The sequence below is a fragment of the Bos javanicus genome, chromosome 18 (assembly GCF_032452875.1).
Source record: "Bos javanicus breed banteng chromosome 18, ARS-OSU_banteng_1.0, whole genome shotgun sequence".
Taxonomy (NCBI): domain Eukaryota; kingdom Metazoa; phylum Chordata; class Mammalia; order Artiodactyla; family Bovidae; genus Bos; species Bos javanicus.
This window is the reverse complement of record NC_083885.1, coordinates 51762780-51784083: the sequence shown is the minus strand read 5'-3', so window position 1 is coordinate 51784083 and position 21304 is coordinate 51762780. Positions and strand designations below refer to the sequence as shown.

The 21304-nt window shown below is 45.3% G+C and overlaps 1 protein-coding gene across 2 annotated transcripts; it reads left to right on the top strand.

Annotated features, from left to right (window-relative positions):
- Window positions 1–3045: 3045 nt before the first annotated feature.
- On the top strand, window positions 3046–20392 carry ETHE1 (ETHE1 persulfide dioxygenase). 2 transcript variants are annotated; one of them, XM_061388508.1, is made up of 7 exons: window positions 3046–3205; window positions 3656–3800; window positions 3961–4109; window positions 17625–17754; window positions 18928–19017; window positions 19856–19972; window positions 20183–20392. In XM_061388508.1, the coding sequence occupies exons 1-7, from the start codon at window positions 3125–3127 to the stop codon at window positions 20233–20235; spliced, it is 765 nt and encodes a 254-aa protein (XP_061244492.1). In that variant the 5' UTR covers window positions 3046–3124; the 3' UTR covers window positions 20236–20392. The 2 variants fall into 2 exon arrangements, with proteins under 2 accessions (XP_061244492.1, XP_061244493.1); XM_061388509.1 differs by lacking the exons at window positions 3046–3205; window positions 3961–4109 and having other exon boundaries at window positions 3662–3800.
- Window positions 20393–21304: the final 912 nt, after the last annotated feature.

The following is a 21304-nucleotide window of genomic DNA, read 5'->3' as shown; positions in this document are numbered from 1 at the left end:
CTCTCCAGATCTCTCTCTCTCTCTATGACTGAGTCTCTGCATCTTCCTTGTCTCTGAGTCTCTCTCCTCATAAAGTCCATCAGAAACACACTAGGAGTCTGGCAAAGTTGGCTAAGGGGAGAGGACCAAAGATGGAGCACTGGTTGTCTCCCCAAACATAGGGAGAATTACAGTCATCCCTCAGCATCCACAGGCTTCCCCAGTGGCTCAGCAGTAAAGAACCCCCCTGCAATCCTGGAGACACAGAAGATGCTGGTTCGATCCCTGGGTCAGGAAGTTCTGCTGGAGGAGGGCATGGCAGCCGACTCCAGTATTCTTGCCTGGAGAATCCCATTGATAGAGGAACCTGGTGGGCTACAGTCCATGGGCTCATGAAGAGTAGGACGGGACTGAAACTACTGGGCATGAACATGAGTTCAGTATCCATGGGATGGGGTGGGAGTGCTTAGTTCCAGGACCCCTCTTGGCTACTAGAATGCGGAATGCTAATGTATCTCATATAAAATGATGTGGTACAGTTGACCTCTGAATCTGTGACCAAGGTGAGGGCGGGGTGCTATTCTCGAAACTGACATGCAATTCTTGCTTTTGATATGATTCCAAAGAGCAAACTTTCAGACTGCCCATGACTAGACGTGTTTCAACTCTAGGTCCTTGGTGTAAATGAATAAAAGCCATTTTTAGAGGTTCACATTCCAAAAGAAGCCAAATGATTCCAAACCCGATTTTGCAAGGCATCATGCTAAGTTATTTATTTATTTGGGGCTTTATTTGGCACTAATGGTAAAGAACCTGCCTGCCAATGCAGGAGACTAAGAGATGAGGATTTGATCCCTGGGTGGGAAAGATCCCTTGGAGAAGGAAATGGCAACCCACTCCAGTATTCTTGCCTGGAGAATCCCATGGACAGAGGAGCCAGTCCATAGGGTGGCAAAGAGTCAGACATGACTGAAGAAACTTAGCAAGCATTTATTTATTTATTTAGCTGCATAGCAATACGTGAACCGTGAACTTCCAGATGTTCAAGTTGGTTTTAGAAAAGGCAGAGGAACCAGAGATCAAATTGCCAACATCCGCTAGATCATCGAAAAACCAAGAGAGTTCCAGAAAAACATCTATTTCTGCTTTATTGACTATGCCAAAGCCTTTGACTGTGTGGATCACAATAAACTGCGGAAAATTCTGAAAGAGATGGGAATACCAGACCACCTGACCTGCCTCTTGAGAAACCTATATGCAGGTCAGGAAGCAACAGTTAGAACTGGACATGGAACAACAGACTGGTTCCAAATAGGAAAAGGAGTACGTCAAGGCTGTATATTGTCACCCTGCTTATTAAACTTATATACAGAGTACATCATGAGAAATGCTGGGCTGGAAGAAGCACAAGCTGGAATCAAGATTGCCGGGAGAAATATCAATAACCTCAGATATGCAGATGACACCACCCTTATGGCAGAAAGTGAAGAGGAACTAAAAAGCCTCTTGATGAAAGTGAAAGTGGAGAGTGAAAAAGTTGGCCTAAAGCTCAACATTCAGAAAACAAAGATCATGGCATCTGGTCCCATCACTTCATGAGAAGTAGATGGGGAAACAGTGGAAACAGTGTCAGACTTTATTTTGGGGTGCTCCAAAATCACTACAGATGGTGATTGCAGCCATGAAATTAAAAGACGCCTACTCCTTGGAAGGAAAGTTATGACCAACCTAGATAGCATATTCAAAAGCAGAGACATTACTTTGCTAACAAAGGTCCGTCTAGTCAAGGCTATGGTTTTTCCTGTGGTCATGTATGAATATGAGAGTTGGACTGTGAAGAAAGCTGAGCGCTGAAGAATGGATACCTTTGAACTGTGGTGTTGGAGAAGACTCTTGAGAGTCCCTTGGACTGCAAGGAGATCCAACCAGTCCATTCTGAAGGAGATCAGTCCTGGGTGTTCTTTGGAAGGAATGATGCTAAAGCTGAAACTCCAGTACTTTAGCCACCTCAAGTGAAGAGTTGACTCATTGGAAAAGACTCTGATGCTGGGAAGGATTGGGGGGCAGGAGGAAAAGGGGACGACAGAGGATGAGATGGCTGGATGGCATCACCGACTCAATGGACGTGAGTCTGAGTGAACTCCGGGAGTTGGTGATGGACAGGGAGGCCTGGTGTGCAACTGAACTGAACTGAACTGAACTGAAGCATACATTTGTTTTCAAAGTCTGTGACTCTGTTTCTGTTTTGTAAATAAGTTCCTTTGTATCATTTTTTAAGATTCCACATATAAGTGATAACACATGATGTTTATCTTTCTCTCTGACTTACTTCAGGTAGTTAGATGATCTCTAGGTCTATTCATGTTGCATTATTTCATTTTTAATGGTTGAGTAATATTCCCTTTTATTTATGTGCCACACTTTCTTTATCCATTCCCCCAGCTGATGGACATTTAGATTACTTCCTGTTTGGGCTGTTGTACATAGTGCTGCAGTGTAGATTGGAGTGCATATGTCTTTTCAAATCGTGGTTTTCTCTGGATATATGCCCCTGGAGGGGGAATACTGGATCATATGGTAGTTCTATTTTTATTTATTTATTATTTTTGAAGTGAAGAAGTGAAGTGAAGTCGCTCAGTCGTGTCCCATTCTTTGTGACCCCATGGACTGTACAGTACCAAGCTCCTCCGTCCACGGGATTTTCCATGCAAGAGTACTGGAGTGGGTTGCCATTTCCTTCTCCAGGGGATCTTCCGTACCCAGGGATCGAATCCAGGTCTCCCACATTGTAGGCAGACGCTTTTTTTTCTTTTAAGGAACCTTTGTACTGTTCTCCACATAGTGGTTGTAACTCTTCCAACAGTGTAGGAAGGTTCCCTTTTCTCCCCACCTTCTCTATCATTTATTGTTCATAGACTTTTTGATGATGCCCATTCAGGTCAGTGTGTGGTGACTGTTCTTTGTTTCTCTGGGACTTTCCAAACTCGCCAGCCTCGCTCTGCTCAGCCCCGCCCTCGGTCCGCGCAGTCGCGGCTCCTTTAAGGCGGGCCCCGCCCCCGCCCTGCCCCTCCGAGGTCAGCCAGCGGAGCACCCGGCTTCCGCGGGCATTCGTCCTCGGCTCCGTCCCTACTCTGCTTCGGGCACGATGGCGGGGTCTGTACTGAAGATCGCTGGCCGGCGGCTCAGTCAACACACAGGGTCTGGAGCCCCCGTTCTCCTACGGCAGGTTCGCTGTGGCTGGACCCAGGAGCGAAGATTACTGGGTCCTGAGCGGGTGCAAGAGCGGAACTCCTGGGTCCTTTAAATCCGGAGAGATACCTTGGCCCCGATCCTGGATCTTTGAGGAAGGGGTGTGGGGCTAGACTCGCGTCCTTTAAAGGTGGTGGTGGTGGGGGGGTGTGGTTCTGGAATCCTCCGGACTTGGGGCCGGAATCCTGCTTCTATTTCAGAATGAGTGATGGGGACCCAAATTTGGGGACGGATGGATGTTGGGATTCTTTGGTTTAGACAAAGTAAGGTGCAGGGGTCCCAGACTCCTGACTCCTGGAGTAAAACGGGTCTGGAGTTTCTGGGCCGGGATCTTAGGAAGACAATCGAGTTGAGGCCTGGACTCCTGGGTCTGCAATGAGTGGAAGTCCGATTCTGTGCTCTCAGCTGTACCCGCCCCGCTTCCCAGATGTTTGAGCCCAAGAGCTGCACCTATACTTATCTTCTGGGGGACCGAGAGTCCCGAGAGGCGGTTCTGATCGACCCGGTTCTGGAGACAGCGCAACGAGATGCCCAGTTGGTCAAGGAGCTGGGGCTGCGGCTGCTGTATGCGGGTCAGTGTGGAGCTCCTGGGGTCTGAGGGCGTGGGGCCGCAGCTTGGAGCGGGAAGCCGGAGACCCGGACTCCTGGGTCTCAGGGCGGGCGGGGGCTTGAGGCTGGGGATCCCGGGTCCTCTCTGTGCCCTCCCGGACCTGGCCCTCCTCTCTCTCCCAGTGAATACCCACTGCCATGCGGACCACATTACCGGCTCCGGGCTCCTCCGGTCCCTACTTCCCGGCTGCCAGTCGGTCATCTCCCGCCTTAGCGGGGCCCAGGCTGACTGGCACATTGAGGATGGAGACTCCATCCAGTTCGGGCGCTTCGTGAGTTGGATGCTGGGTCTAAGAGGGTGGTGGCCTGGACTTCTTGGGCTAAAGGGAAGTGGGGATGGAGGCCTGGGCTTCTGAGACCTGCCGTAGGAGGGGCGGCCAGGCCTGAGTTCCTGGTCTGTCTCTGGGAGGAGGGCACCATAAACCCAGGTGGAAAAGTGGGCCAGGAGTCTCTGGCAGGTGTGTCTTTGACCGAACCCCTTAAGTCAACAACACTTAAAGAGTTTTCTGTAACCTTGTGGCAACTCCTTTGGCCTTGGAGTCTCATAATATTTGACTGGGAGCTGGAATTCCAAGGTCACCGTTGAGGGAGAGACCCAGCCCTGGCTTCCTAAAATCTTTGACGGAAGAAGGTGCATCCAGTAGCCCCAGGGCAAGGACTAACTAGGGTGAGGCAAGAGAGGTGCCTCGGGCGCAACACTTAAGGAGGCGCTCATTCTCACGTCTGCGAAATGACAGGGCTGGCACCTTCGAGTGGGTGCCTCCTTAAATGTTGCGCCCCTTTAGGAGCCTGCTTGCCTCACCCTAACTCCAGCCTCGCTATTGCCTCACACAGCAATGGTCTGAAGATTCCTACCTCCTTTTTTTGCAACCAGCACTATCAGCAGGGTTCCGGCCAGAATCTTAACCCAGGGCAATATGATGGGTGAGGAGGGTGCTAGGGGGAGTTGCCCTCAGGGGGAAGGGGAAACAGCTGGCAGAACTCTTTTCTGATCAGAGTTGCTAAAGTCTGAAGAGAGTTTGGCTGGCTTTGTAAACAGAATGTTAGATGACAGGGTGAGGACTTTGCCTCCAGGTTTTGCTAAACGAGGTCAGTTCATCTGAGTCAGGATTTTGCGGAAATGAGGTCTGTGTGTGGGATCGGAAGGTTTATTATTACTTTTTAAATTTAATTTTTATTTTATATTGGCATTTAGTTGATTTACAATATTGTGTTAATTTCAGATGTACAGCAAAGTGATTCAGTTACCCATTCTTTTTCAGATTCTTTTCCCATATCGAGTTATGACAAAATATTGAGTAGGATTCCCTGTGCTATACAGTAGGTCTTTGTTGGTTACCTATTTTCTGTATAGTAGTGTGTATATGTTAATCTCAGACTCCTAATTTGGGATCAGAGGGTTTAGCTCCACTGGTTACAGCCTCTTTATTTCAAGTCTTTTCCTGGAAGAAAGTAAAAAGAAAATGCATTGGACATTTATATACACTGTGTTTAATAGTCAGGTTCTAACAAGCATTAGAGGTGTTAGAAACAGGTGGAGTTATGTGTCAAGGTGAGCCCTTTGTTATGTTGGGTGAGTGATGTTTTCAGTTAATCAGTGTGGAAGGCTCTAGCTATGGAAGATTGTTTAAGTGCTTTTCTTTTTTTTGTTGTGTGGAGCAGCTTGCAGGATCTTAGTTCCCTGATCAGGGATTAAACCGGGGCCACAGCACTGGGCTTGCCTTGTGGCTCAGCTGGTAAAGAATCCACCAGCAATGCGGGAGACCTGGGTTTGATCCCTGGGTTGGGAAGATCCCCTGGAGAAGGGAAAGGCTACCCACTCCAGTATTCTGACCTGGAGAATTCCATGGACTGTATGGACCCATGGGATCACAAAGAATCGAACACGACTGAGTCACTTTCACTTTTCACAGCAGTGGAAGCATGGAGTTCAGACCACTGGGCCACCAGGGAACTCTCAGTGCTTGGTTTTTTAAAACAGCTTTATTGATATAGCTCACATACCATCCAGTTCACCCATTTGAAATACATATTCAGTGACTTAGTATATTTGGAGTTGCACACCCTTCACCACAGTTCATTTTAGAATATTTTCATCACTCCAGAAAGAAGATTCTGCACCCCTTAGCTGTCACCCCAGTGTATCCTTCTTTTGCTCCCACGGCTGTAGGCAACCACTAATCTGCTTTCAGTCTCTACAGATTTGCTTATTCTGGATATTTCATAGAAATGCTATCATATAATATGTGGTCTTTGTGACTGTAACACTTACCACAATTTGTCAAGATTCATCCATGTTGTAACATGTATCCAGTGTTTTGTTTCTTTTTATTACTGTATAATATTCCATTGAATGGATATATCACATTTTATTTAGTCATCAGTTGATGGGCAGTTAAATTGTTTCCACTTTAAGGGTATTGTGAATAATGCTGCTATGAATATTCATGAATAAGTTTTGTGGGGGTGTATGTTTTCATCTCTCTTGGGTGTATACATGGGATGGAATTGCTGGATCATATGCTAACTTTGTTTAACAGTTTGAGAAACTGTTATCAGAAACTGTTACCCAGGGCTTCCCTGGTGGTCCACTGGCTAAAACTCTGCATTACCAGTGCAGAGGGCGCAGGTTCGATCCCTAGTCAGGGACCTAAATCCCACATGCCATACCTAAGAGTTCACATGCCTCAGCCAAGATCCAGTGCAGCCAAATAAATAAATTAAAAAAAAACAAAACTGTTACCCAAAGTGTCTACACAATTTTACTTTTTTCAAATTGATCTTTAAAAAAAAATGTGTGTGTGTTAGTCGCTCAGTCATGTCCAACTCTTTGCGACCCCATGGACTGAGGAGCCTACCTGGCTCCTCAGTCCATGGAATTCTTCAGGCAAGAATACTGGAGTGGGTTGCCCTTCCCTTCTCCAGGGGATCTTCCCAACCCATGGACTGAACCTGGGTCTCCTGCGTTTCAGGCAGGTTCTTTGCCATCTGGGCCACCAGAGAAGCCCTTAAATAAACATTTTTTAAAATATGTATTTATTTGGCTGTGTTGGGTCTCAGTTGAGGCATGTGGGATCTTTCATCATGGCCACAGGCTTCTCTCTAGGTGTGGCGTGTGTGCTCTGGAGCTCACAGGCTCACTAGTGGTGGTGCACGAGCATAGCTGCCCGGAAGCAAATGGGAACTTAGTTCCCTGACCAGGGATCAAACCCACATCCTGTGCATCAGCAGGCAGATTCTTAACCACTGGACCACCGGGGAAGTCCTGGCTGTACCATCTTATGTTCCCATCACCTGTGTGAAGGTTGCAGTTCCTCCACATCCTCGCCAACACTTTTTACTATCTGTCTTTATGATTATTCAGCATTTTTGTTTGTTTTTCATCTGAGTTCTTTATAAACCTCTGGAGATGGGCACTTTTCTTCCCCTCTCACTTCTCTCCCCTCCACTTTAAAAATTTTAATTGTAACATGCATATTATAATAACAAGGGCTCATATTATACACGTGCAGCCTGGTAATTTTTTACATATGTCTATACTGGAGTATCCACCGCCCAGATTCAAATCAAGCCCACTGGCCCAAAAGTCTTCCGTGTCCCCCTTCCTGGCCATTGACAGTCACACGAAGGGACTATTCTGACTTAAAAATCAGACTAGTTCTGTCTGTTCTGGACTTGATAAACAGGGATCCGTGTGTACTCTTTGTGTCTGCTTCCTTCACTCTACATATGCTTCTGTATAATTGTAGTTCTTTCCTTTCGTGTTGTACAGCAGTAGCTGGCACACTTTTCTGCCCAAGACCAGATAGTAAACCTTTTTGGTTTTGCAGGCCACGTGATCCCTGTTGTAACTACTTAATGCTCCTGCTGCTGTGAAAGCAGTCATAGACAGTGCAGACATGAATAAGCACGGCTGGGCTCCGCTAAAGCCTTATTTATGGCCCCTGAAAATTTGATTTCAATAATTTCTAAGTGTCATGAAACGCCATTCTTATTTTGATTTTTTTTTTCCAACCATGAAAAAGAAAAACCATTCTTAGTTCCCAGGGCTTATAAAAGCAAGTGGCAGGCCAAATGCCATGCTTAGTTTGCCAGCCCCTGTGGTAGAGCATTTTATCATGTGAATTGCTGACAGTTTATATCTATTATCCTTTTGATGGTTGATTTCAGTCTTGGCCTATTATGTAGAACACTGCTTTGGAGATTCTTGAACATCACCCTCAATGGTAATGGCGGGCATTACCCTCAATTCCAGGGAGTGGACTTGCCGGATCTTAGAACTGACATATATTTAACGTTAGTAGAAACCACCAGCTTTTTGAACTGCCTGTAGATTTTATATTCACAGTGGGCCACATTTGGGTGGTTTCATTGTAGAGTGGACTTTCTGTTTTATTAAGCAGTAATTGAAACGTAAACCTTCCAGCAGCTCCCATGAGGGGTGGCAGATTCCGAAAGTTAGTCTTTCCTGTTACACATGTTGATGTAGCTTCCCTGATAGCTCAGTTGGTAAAGAATCCACCTGCAATGCAGGAGACCCCCGTCTGATTCCTGGGTCAGGAAGATCTGCTGGAGAAGGGGTAGGCTACCCATTCCAGTATTCTTGGGCTTCCCTGGTGGCTCAGCTGATAAAGAATCCACCTGCAATGTGGGAGACCTGGGTTCGATCCCTGAGTTGGGAAGATTCCCTGGAGAAGGGAAAGACTACCCACTCCAGGATTCTGGCCTGGAGAAGCCCATGGGGTTGCAAAGAGTCAGACACGACTGAGCGACTTTCATATATTGATGCAGAGAGGTTGCTGCTCAAGATACTAATCCCTGGGTCCCACTTAAGAGATTCTGATTTAATTGTTTGAGGCAGACACCAGAAATCAGTATATTTTAAAACCTCACAAGTGATTCTCATTTGGCCCACCTGAGGATTTCAGTGGTTCTTCCTATTTGGAATGAAATATTGTAGAACAGGTCTGTGTGCTGTGCTATGCTTGGTCGCTCAGTCGTGTCCAACTCTTTGCGATTTCATGGAGTGTAGCCTGCCAAGCTCCTCTGTCCATGGGATTCTCCAGGTAAGAATACTTCAGTGGGTTGCCATGCCCTCCTCCAGGGGAACTTCCCAACTCAGAAATCAAACCCAGGTCTCCCACATTGCAGGTGGATTCTTTACCTTCTGAGCCATCAGGGAAGCCCAAGAATACTGGAGTGGGGATTCTCCAGGGGATCTTCCCAACCCAGGAATCGAACTGGGGTCTCCTGCATTGCAGGTAGATTCTTTACCAGCTGAGCTACCAGGAAGCCCCAGAACAAGTCTAACCCCCGCCACCAACATTTTTATGAAAAACTTGCAGTATACATAAAAGTTGAAAAAACATTTACAGCATATGCCTCTATCTATCTATCACTTAATCTTATTTTTTTAATCAAAGTATAGTTGGTTTACAGTATCTTGTTAGTTTCATGTGTACAACACAGCGTCCATCTTATTTTTTGATGCATTTTTAAGTACCAGGTCCCCCAAGCAGAACAAATAAATTTAATTTTTTTCGCAAAAGAAAGAAAGTTTAGCTGATGAAACTTTAGAGTATTTAGCTACAATGGAAAATGACGCTTTAGATCTTCAAGTTTAGCGGGTATAGAAACAGCAGTTAGTTATACCATAACCAAGTGCTTTTTAAATAATGGAGCAGAGAAATGAACTTGAGAACCAAGTGGGAAAAGGCTAGCGCTTACTTGCCACCAGGGGGCAGTGCGGGCCATGGGAACTGCCAGGCGAAGGAGCCTTGTGCTTGCGTGCATCTCCTGTTGAGTTTCGCTGATGGTTTTCTAAGGCACCACATCTGCAGGAAGGGCTTCCCAGGTGTGATCCTGCCTGACTTCCGAGGCTAGGTCATAACAGGCAGTTGGTGGCGCAATGGTAAAGAACCTGCCTGCTAGTGCAGGAGGCATAAGAGATGTGGATTCGATCCCTGGGTGGAGAAGATCCCCTGGAGAAGGGCATGGCAACCCACTCCAGTTTTCTTGCCTGGAGAATCCCATGGACAGAGGAGCCTGGCGGCTGCAGTCCATAGGATCACAAAGAGTCAGACATGACTGAAGCCAGCTTAGCAGGCACATTTCTGCAGGAAATAGGCGAAAGGGCAGCTGTGGAGCTGTATTACGCCCTTGATGCATCATGAACGGGAAGAATAAATTTTTGAAAAGAATGTGGGGTTAGGCGGGTCCTACAGAATCCCTGCAGAGGATTACTCAGGTTTCAGGAACAGGCGAGGCTGGGCTGGGTCACCACGTTAGCTGCCCCCACCCACAACTTTTTATTTTTAGTATTTTCAAAACTGTAGTAAATCAAAAGAATAGTACAGTTAATAGTCTCATATCTTTTCTCTGATGTTTACCGGTTGCTGACATTTTTACTACTTTGCTTTATTTCTCTCATGTGTATATATTAATACTTTTTTCCTCCTTTTGTAGTCAAAAGCTAAGTTGCAGACTTTTCCCCCCTAAAGACTTCTAAGATTGTTTTCCCATATCAGCGGTTCTCAAACTCAAACGTTTTGATCTGAGGATTCCTTAACCCTCTTAAAAGTTATAAAGGGCCTCCCTGGTGGCTCAGATGGTAAAAAATCTGCCTGCATTGTGGGAGGTGGGGGTTTGACCCCTAAGTTGGGAAGACCCCCTGGAGAAGGGAATGGCTACCCACTCCAGTATTCTTGCCTGGGAAATCTCATGGACAGAGGAGACTGGTGGGCTACAGTTCATGGGGTTTATGGAGGGCCCTAAAAAGCTCTTGTTTACCTGGATTCTGTCTGTTAATATTTACTGTATTGGTTATATGTCAATCATATCTCAGTTTTAAATAGAAAACATAAGTATTCTGATATGCAAAAAACATTTACTGTATCAGAAGTTGAAATTGAGACTTTTTTAAAAACACAAGCATACACAAGCACCCAGCTGTCAGAGTGATGACATCATCACAGGTTATGTAGCTTCTGGAAAACTCCACTGAATTCTCATGGGAGTGAAAAAGGACAAAAGGCCTCTTCACACCATTGTGAAAATAGTTTAATAGTGTTGATCTTGCAGACCCTGAGGGTTCACTCTACGACCTACGACACCACCTTGAGAACCATTCTTTTTAAAAAATCTCTGTCATGTCTAACAACATAGACATGTTCTTAAATTCTTAAACAGTTCTGAATCTAGCCCATGTTCAAATTTCCCCATTTTATCAGGAATCATTTTTATCAGTTCAGTTCAGTCGCTCAGTCATGTCCGACTCTTCGACCCCATGAACTGCAACACTCCAGGCCTCCCTGTCCATCACCAACTCCTGGAGTCCACCCAAACCCATGTCCATTGAGTCAGTGATGCCATCCAGCCATCTCATCGTCTGTTGTCCCCTTCTCCTCCTGCCCTCAGTCTTTCCTAGCATCAGGGTCTTTTCAAATCAGTCAGCACTTTGCATCAGGTGGCCAAAGTATTGGAGTTTTAGCTTCAACATCAGTCCTTCCAATGAACACCCAGGACTGATTTCCTTTAGGATGAACTGGTTGGATCTCCTAGAGTCCAAGGGACTCTCAAGAGTCTTCTCCAACACCACAGTTCAAAAGCATAATTTTTATAGCTATTCTTTTATTAAATAGGACCCAATCAAAGTTCATACATGGCATTTGGCTGGTATGTGTATTTAGTCTCCTTTAGTCTAGAACTCAATGTACATGAGTTTGAGCAAACTCTATGAGATAGTGAAGGACAAAGAAGCCTGGTGTGCTGCAGCCCATAGGATCTCAAAGAGTTCAGTGGGCTCAATGGTTGCAACTCCCAGGCTCTGAGCGACTCATAGGCTCGGTAGTTGTGGCACAAGGGCTCCATGGCATGTGGGATCTTCCTGGATGAGGAATCAAACTCATGTCTCCTGCATTGGCAGGAGGATTCTTCACCACTGAGCCACCACGGAAGCCCTTCTCTCAGTCTTTTTTAAAATTAGAAGCTACAAATATACATTTTTGAGAAATCCTCCAAATGATAAGGGTCAACAGCAAATTCAGACTTTTAATAACTACTGAGCAGTCCAGACGAAGCATTACTATGGCTGAACCTGGTTCTTGACCCTCCACTGTGTCTTCTCTGACAGATAAATCTCATTAAACCTTCCTAACCACGTAGTAGGGATTCCCTGATGGCTCAGGGGTAAAGAAACCGCCTGCAATGCAGGAGACGCAAGTTAGATCCCTGGGTTGGGAAGATCCCCTTAGAGAAGGAAATGGCCACCCACTGCAGTATTCTTGCCTGGGAAATCCCATGGACAGAGGAGCCTGGTGGGCTACAGTCCATGGGGTTGAAAAGAGACAGACACGACTTTGTGACTAAACAACAACATCCCTGTAGTTAGATCAGAAGTATTTTCCCATTTTACAGAGAAGGGAGTGCAGAGAGGAAAAGTGACTTCCCCAAAAATTATACTGAGAAAGTTGGCTGAGCCAGGATTTGAACACAGGAGGTTTGGTGGTTCCACTAGATCAGTATTTTAGAATTTTAAAACATTATTATTATTTATAATATAGAAATTATTGTATGTCAGGCATTTTAATTTTTTGGCTGCGCCACTTGGCTTGTAGGATCTCAGTTACCTGCTGCTGCTGCTGCTAAGTCGCTTCAGTCGTGTCCGACTCTGTGCAACCCCATAGACAGCAGCCCATCAGGCTCCCCCGTCCCTGTGACCAGGGATCAAACCCTGGCCCTTGGCAGGGAGGATGTGGAGTCCTAACCACGGGACTGTCAGGGAATTTCCTGAGCATTTTTAAAATGCTTTACATACATGAAATAATTTAATCTTTATAATAGCCCTATGAAGTGGGGACAATTATCCCCATTTTACAAATGAGCAGAGAAGCCCAGACAGGTGAAATAGCTTGCCCAAGGTCACACAGCTAATAATAGCAGAGCCAAATTTACAGCCCATGTCATATGGCTCCAGGGACTGCTCTTAACCACTAATCCATGTGCTTTCACTGAGAGAGAAATATTTTACATCTGGGGTCAGCACTGAAACCTCAGCTTCATGAAATACCACTTACCTTCCTGTGTACCAGGCACTCTGAGATTTCCCACTTTATCCTCTGCCTCTCCACTTCCCTCTTTATGTCTGCCCCACTTTTTTGTTTAGGCTCATGGTTATGTCTGTGAGATTCATCCGTATTGTCACGTGTAGTTCGTTCATTCGCATCCTGTGCCTCAGTTTCCTCATCTGTAGAGTGGGGACAGGAATGATGCTTACCGAGTAATGATGTGTGAGGTCTGAATGAATTCAGTCATGTCAAGGCCTTAGAAGAGAGCCTTGACAAAGGAAAAGGAGTCAATCAGGCTCGTAAAAAGTAGGCAGACCAGACTGATGGGAGAAGAGAGAATTGCAGGGGCAAAAAAAGTGTGGAGAAGCCTGGTGTTTTCTGGCAATGACTCTGGGATTCAAAGTAGCTGGGGAAAGGCGGATGTCATAGGACATGGGACTGGAAACGTGAGCAGGCACCAGAGCCGGGGCTGAAGAGCTGAAACTTTGTCCCAGGGCCACTGGGAGCCTGGGAAAGGTTTTTTTGTTTTTTAATTGTTGGATTGAAAAACAATTATTTATTTTTAATTGGAGGATAATTGCTTTAAAACATGGTATTCATTTCTGCCATGTATCAACATGAATCAGCCATAGGAATATATGTGTCCCCTCCCTCTTGAACCCCCCCTCCCCCAGGATGAGTTTTGAGCAGATAGGGACAAAATTGGATCTGGGTAGTAGAAAAGCTCCCTCAGGTCATGTAGGAGGTAGATTGGAGGCTGGTAGGCCAGGGAGGAGGCTGGTGCTTGGCCCAAGCAGGTGAGGCCTGGGATGGACAGGATTATGGGGGTTGATAGATATGGTAAATTCTAGATATTCCAGAGAAGGGAAAGATAAATAGGGAGGCTGACCATTAGCAAAGCCACCTGTGACACAGACTTGGTCATTAAGGGCCTAGGAGATTTTGATCCCTGTGGCAAGCAGGATTGTGTTCAATTTATATTAAAATTTTGTTTAATTTATACACATCACATAATTAATATGCCATATACTGTTGACCCTTGAACAACTCAGGGAGTTAGGGCTACTGACCTTCCCCACATTCAAAAATCGGGATATATCTTAATACAGTCGGTCCTTCCATCTGTGTTTTCTCCACATCCATGGATTCGCTAAGCCAGATTGGGTAGTACTGTAGTTCTTACTACTGAAAAAAAATCCTCCTATATATGGACTTGCACAGTTCAAATCTGAGTTATTCAAGGGTCAACTGTACATGCTCTAAATGTTGTTTAGTTGCTCCGATTCTTTTGCAACCCTGTGGACCCAGCCAGGCTCCTCTGTCCATGGGGTTTCCCAGGCAAGAATACTGGAGCGGGTTGCCATTTCCTTCTCTAGGGAATCTTCCCGACCCAGGGACTGAACCCAGGGCTCCTGCATTGCAGGCGGATTCTCTGCGGCTGAGCCACCAGGGAAGCCCTTATATACTCTAATTACTGGTTGTTTACAACTGACGCCCTTCTGATTGGCCAATACCCATGTTATTTGTTGTTGTTGTTATTCAGTTGCCAAGTCATATCCAACTCTTTGTGGCCCCACGGATTGCAGGACGCCAGGCTTCCCTGCCTCTCACCATCTCCCCGAGTTTACCCAAGTCCATGTCCATTGAATCGGTGATACCATCCAGCTATCTCATCCTTTGTCACCCTCATCTCCTTCTGCCTTCAATCTTTCCCAGCATCAGGGTCTTTTCTAATGAGTCAGCTGTTTGCATCAGGTGGACAAAGTATTGAAACTTCAGCTTCAGCATCAGACCTTCCAAAGAGTATTCAGGGTTGGTTTCCTTTAATATTGACTGGTTTGATCTCCTTGCTTTCCAAGGGACTCTCAAGAGTCTTCTCCAGCATCACAGTTCAAAAGTATCAATTCTTCTGTGCTCAGCCTTCTTTAGTGTTCAGCTCTCACATCTGTACATGACTAATGGAAACACCATAGCCTTGACCATATGGACCTTTTTCACCAAAGTAATGTCTTTGCTTTTTAACACACTGTCTAGGTTTGTCATAGCTTTGTTATAACCAAAGTTAAATATTTTGAACATTTCTCCTGAATATCCATCCCCTTTTTTAGTTCAAAAATTTCCATGCTTTTTGTTTAAAAAATTCAATGGAAACATACAAAATAAAAAGTGAAATATCATTCCTCTACTACCAAAAGGCAATATTACTTTGAGGGGCCAGGGGATGTGCTTTTTCCCACAAGATTTTGCAAGATTTGTGATTTCCCTTTGCACTTATATACCCTAGTTTGGCAGATAGTAACTGAAAAAAACATACAGTGGCTTGAACAAACAGTTTCACTTTTTCCTATAACAGGAAATTTGGAAGAAGGTAGTTATTCTCTGATTTGGCATCACCATCATTTGTGGGATTGATTATCTTGGCTTTTTTTCCTTCATGGTTGCAAGATAGCTGCTGCAACTCCAGCCATCACATCTTGTGTTCAGAGCCAGATGAAGTGGAAAGGGCAAGTGCCAGTCCCTTTTTATTAGGAAGGGAAAAGCTTTCCCAGAATTTCTCAGGATACTTGCTGAGATCTTATTGGCCAGAGAACTGTGCCAGAGGCCACTCAAGCTGTCAGGGAGACTGGGAAAGTGCTTCTGCTGGGCACACTGATGCCCCAAACCAAACTGGAGATCTGTGAGTGGGGAAGGTTAAAACAGATATCGGATATGGATATAGAGTCTGCACATAGTGTCCTTTGATAATTAGCAGATGACTGCCCTGGACAAGGATGCTAACTGGTGGGAGGAGCCTCTATTAAGAGAGGAGGAGTGATATGTGAGTGGAAACTAATCTCATAGGTGATTGTTAGATCACTGGGGTAATAGTTTTTTTTCTGACAGTTGCTTCACTGAACTGAGTGTGGGGATTTAGATAATCAGGGCTCCCTGGGTGGTGTCTTTGTGCTCATGTGTTGGTTGTACTTAACAGCAAGGCCTTAGTAGTGGCTTTGAGAGGTCAGAAAATATGTGCCTTTGAGATGTTGCTAGACGCTGCTTGCTGCTGCTGCTGCTAAGTCACTTCAGTCGTGTCTGACTCTGTGTGACCTCATAGATGGCAGCCCACCAGGCTCCCCGTCCCTGGGATTCTCCAGGCAAGAACACTGGAGTGGGCTGCCATTTCCTTCTCCAGTGCATGAAAGTGAAAAGTGAAAATGAAGTCGCTCAGTTGTGTCCGACTCCTCGCAACCCCGTGGACTGCAGCCTACCAGGCTCCTCCATCCATGGGATTTTCCAGGCAAGAGTACTAAAGTGGGGTGCCATCGCCTTCTCCGAGATGCTGCTTAGCTGCCGTCTAAAATGGCTTTTCTGAGTTGTACTCATGTGGAGAGGATGAAAGGGTTTGTCTCAAACACCCTGAGCAACTCTGACAGTTGCCAATCTGATAAATGAAAAATAAAGGTTTTAAAATTTATTTTAAACCTCTCTCTCCCTGCCCTTTTTTAAAGGGGATCAAACATCTTTTCAGATGTTTGTTCCCTCTTCCCTGAATTGCCTGTTCTTTTATGTAGCCAGTTTTCTTTGGGGATTCTTATTGATGTTTAGGAGCTGTTCAGATATTCTGGTTTTATAACACTTTCTTATACATGCTGCTAATATTGTCTCTGAGCTTTTTTGTTTTGTCGCTCTGATTTTCCTTTTCTATAATGAAGTTAAACTATGTGGTCCCTGTTTTTCCTTGTGGCCTCAGGATTTCCTACTGTGCTTAGAAAAACCTTTTCTACCTCAAGATTTTATGTATATACATATGTAATATATATTATATATATGCATAATGTTATATAAACATTAATATAATATGTATCTATAAATATAGATCTATTCTTTTATATTTCCTTCTAGAATTTTGGTTTTTTTAAGTGTTTATTTAGTTTATCCTGAATTTCGTGTTTTATTTTTGATTACAAAATGGCATGTTCACTGTAAAACAAAAAGATAATATAGGAGGAGTCTAAAGAAAAAAATACTTGGAGTTAATTAATAAATTTTTAAAAATAGACATTAAGTTGCTTTGTAACCTGTTTTTGTGCACTTACTGGCTAGTAAACATTTTTTCATGCCATTAAATATTTGTGTATAGCATCATTAAATTTTATTTCAATGACATAATTTTAAATGACTGTTTAGTATTTCATATTTATTAGTGTGCTTACCTTTTTCTTACTGATATGTAAGATCCGTTAGTACATAAAGTATCCTGACTACTGTCTGGTATGTATGTGCTACAAAAATATTTTGCCAGCATGTTGATTTCCTTTAAATTTTGTTTATGATGTTGTTGCCATTCTGAAACCTCAAATTTATTAAAATTCAAACCACTGATCTTTCCCTTAATGATTTAAGCCTTTTAAGAGAATGTTCTTCTCTAACCAGAGATCATATATCGAGTTGGCTAAAAACTTCCTGAGTGAACTTCTTGGCCAGCCTCCTATTTCTTTGTATGTTTGTTGTTCTAGTTTTATGATTTTATTTCCTTGTTTTAAGTTTGTAAGTCATTGGGGGTTTACTCTGGAGTGACGTTTGAGTCTAGGATCTAACTTACTTTTTTTTTTTTAATCAAAAAAAAGTACACATTATCTAAATGTGACCCTGGGATGAGGTGGGAGCATCTGAGGCCAGTTTTACCATGAGTGTAAAACCATAGGCTTATTGGTGACTCTTTGTACTTTCCTTCTCTGCCAGGCCTTGGAGACCCGGGCCAGCCCTGGCCACACCCCTGGCTGTGTCACCTTCGTCTTGAACGACCACAGCATGGCCTTCACTGGAGACGCCCTGCTTATCCGAGGGTGTGGGCGGACAGACTTCCAGCAAGGTCACAGGCCCTTTTCCCTGACCCAAGATTTTAGTATGGTTATGTGAATGCCAGGATTTTAAGTGTCCATTGTAAGAATGAATGAACAAATGTTAGATTTTTAGGGGATTAGCATTAGACTCAAGGAGTTTAGCTGCTAGTAGGTGGTTAGGTTCAGTGGTTTAATTGCTAGGGGGTGATGTTACATTGGGCTTCCCTGGTGGCTCAGCAGTAAAGAATCTTCCTGCCAATTCAGGAGACTCAGGAGATGCTGGTTTGATCCCTGGATCAGGAAGATCCCCTGGAGGAGGAAATTGCAATCCACTCCAGTATTCTTGCCTTAAAAATCCCATAGGCAGAGGAACTTGACAAGCTACAGTCCATGGGGTTTCAAAGAGTTGGACACCACTGAGTGACTGAGCGTGCACGCATGATGTTACATTTGGGGTATAGCCGCTGGGGCAGTTACATTAAGGAGTTTCACTATGGGAAGGATGTTTAGTTTCACAGTGTCAGGGTTCAGCTGCCCTTTGAGTATGTGTGTGAATGGGGGGGACACTAGATTGGAAGGATTCAGCCACCTTGCAGGGTGACGCTGGATGAGAGAAAAGAGACAGCCCTAGTGAGCTGGCTGTGGGTAGCCACGTCCCCAGGCTGCTTCTTGCTTCCTCTTTCCTTATCTTTCCATCTTGGTCTCTGTCTTTTTCTCTCTGAAGCTCCTAATCTTCCATTTATTCATCCCCAACACAGTCATGAGATCAAAGAAAAGATGGCAGAACATTCTGAGAGGTTTGCTCCTGTCCCAGTTTAGGACTCGGAGCTTCTTGCCAAAACTATGGCTCTATCCTCCTTTGCCTCATGTCTTCAATTTCTTACCTTCTAGTCCACTTTCCCTGCCCAGAATCCTTTCTTAGCACCCCCAGAGTGACGGGACTTGGTGCTTCAGGGTCCTATCCCAACCTTCTTTACAGTCATGCTGAATTCTTACCATTCCCCAAGTCTTTGCGTGTGTTGTTCCACTTACCTAGAATTCCCTTCGCTCTCCTCTACACAAAGGGTTGGCTACTGACAGAAAATGAGGGAGAAGGTTTAGCTACAGTGATTTTTATCCTCCTGTCTTCTTCCTGAAGGGAAGCAGTTTGGGAGCTTCTCTCAACCTGTTGTTCCACTGACCTCTGACTTTTCCTTCCCCAGGCTGTGCTAAGACCTTGTACCATTCAGTTCATGAAAAGATCTTCACTCTTCCAGGAAACTGCCTGATCTACCCTGCTCATGATTACCACGGTGAGGGCTTCCTGGAGGAGGTGTGTGATTTACATAATTTAGCATTTGAGAGGGAGCACTGAACTGCTATAATCCTCATGTGGCTCTCGGACTACAATTCCCAGGAATTCCTCTGGCTAAAAAGATCAAGTGCTGAGGTATACTGAGGGTCAGTTCAGTTCAGTGGCTCAGTTGTGTCCGACTCTTTGCGACCCCATGAATCGCAACACGCCAGGCCTCCCTGTCCATCACCAACTCCCGGAGTTCACTCAGACTCACGTCCATCGAGTCAGTGATGCCATCCAGCCATCTCATCCTCTGTCATCCCCTTCTCCTCCTGCCCCCAATCCCTCCCAGCATCAGAGTCTTTTCCAATGAGTCAACTCTTCGCATGAGGTGGCCAAAGTACTGGAGTTTTAGCTTTAGCATCATTCCTTCCAAAGAAATCCCAGGGCTGATCTCCTTCAGAATGGACTGGTTGGATCACCTTGCAGTCCAAGGGACTCTCAAGAGTCTTCTCCAACACCACAGTTCAAAAGCATCAATTCTTCGGCGCTCAGCCTTCTTCACAGTCCAACTCTCACATCCATACATGACCACAGGAAAAACCATAGCTTTGACTAGACGAACCTTTGTTGGCAAAGCCTAGAATTCCGGAAGGCATAGGCTTTCCTGGGACTTTCTTATAGAACTTAAGGAACTGGGAAACTACATTTCCCATAGTGCCTATTGGTTAGTGGGAAAGCAATCTGTTAGTCCTGGGCCAGAAAGATACCCTGAGGCCTCCTGGGAAATGTAGTTCTGGGAGGCCAGAGGCACTGGACAATTTGACATTCCTCCCCACTCCCTTGGCCATTAGGGCTCACAGTGTCCACTGTGGAGGAGGAGCGGACTCTGAACCCTCGGCTCACCCTCAGCTGTGAGGAGTTTGTCAAGGTCATGGACAAACTGAACCTGCCTAAACCTCAGCAGATAGGTGAGTGGCTGAGGATCTGGACTCCTGGATCTGAGGGAAGGAGCTGGGGGTCTGGACACCTGGGTGTGAGGGAGGAGGTGCTGAGGGTCTGGACTCTTAGTTTCTCAAAGAAGAAGAGCTATTAGGATGTCTGGGTCCCCAGTGGGGCAGAGGGGAAGCCGCATGGTCTGCTTGGGCCCCTTTGTTTCACTATTGGCTTCTTCGTTTCAGACTTTGCTGTTCCAGCTAACATGCGCTGTGGGATCCAGACACCCCCTTCCTGACCGACCCTGACTCTCAGGCGCTCACAGCTCACATCCGTTAAGAATGCACTAGGTGGGGTGAGGGGAGCCGTGCCATCACTGGGGCCTCTCTCCTCTTCCCCTCCCTTACTAGCCCCCTCAAGCTTCTTAAATAAACATCTTTTTTTTTTTCTCTTCTCTGAATCTGACTTCTGTTTTCTGGGGGAACCAGTGGGTTTCTGGGCTGAGGTATCTGCGGTTAGTTCTGGTCCCTGGAGAGGTCAGGGAGCAGGGCAGAATAAAGGTCCTGGGAGCCTGGAAGGAGGAGATTTTTGTAACTCATAAGAGAGAAGCAAACAGATACGTGGGGCAGGATTTCTCAGCTCCTTGGATTAGAACAGTCTTGAGTTTAAACCACTTGCCCCGTGAGACCCAGAATAAAGTATTTCAATTCTCCCAGCCTCAGTTTCTTCATCTGTAAAATGGGAATAATAGAAATAATAATAGAGTGTTGTGATGATCCAATGAGTTCATATACATGAAGTGCTTGGCACACTGCCTACACAGCAGATTTCCTATCAGTGTTAACTATTATTGTTACTATCTTTCCGAATGATCTCTCAGGGACTTCCTGGCTTGAATGACAGTAAGCGTAATGGTAAAGACTATGGATTTTCCAGAGAACAGATACGTTGCTCACATCAACAACATGTGTAGACTCTGGGTACGCTTGCCCCCCTCAGCTTTCCTGACTATAAAATGGAGATAGTAATTTCTCTGTAAGCTGCTGTAAAGATGAAATAAATTAATGTGTATAAAATGTTTATACTTTATATAGGCAGCTCCTGACATCCAAAAATCCTTTCTCACATAGCAGTTATTTTCCTGTTTTTGCCCAGAGAGGAAAGGGTCTGGCTGAGACCTTTAACCTCTGCCCTCCACCCATAGCAAAGTGGGGGGGCCACACTTCCAGCTGTCTCTGGGCGGGCCTCTGACTCAGCTCAGGGCACCCCCTCCTCTTGTCCAGCTCCCCAAACCGGTTGGGGCCCTTCTAAAGTGCTCATTAGAGGGGAGAGGTCCCTACCTCCATTCCCCTCTTCCTGTCAGGAGT

Coding starts and splice junctions, on each gene's coding strand:
- ETHE1 (XM_061388508.1), top strand. CDS start 3,125: ATGGCGGGGTCTGTACTGAAGATCGCTGGCCGGCGGCTCAGTCAACAC. Junction 3,801..3,960: donor GCTGCGGCTGCTGTATGCGG/GTCAGTGTGGAG, acceptor TCTCTCTCCCAG/TGAATACCCACTGCCATGCG. Junction 4,110..17,624: donor CCATCCAGTTCGGGCGCTTC/GTGAGTTGGATG, acceptor CTTCTCTGCCAG/GCCTTGGAGACCCGGGCCAG.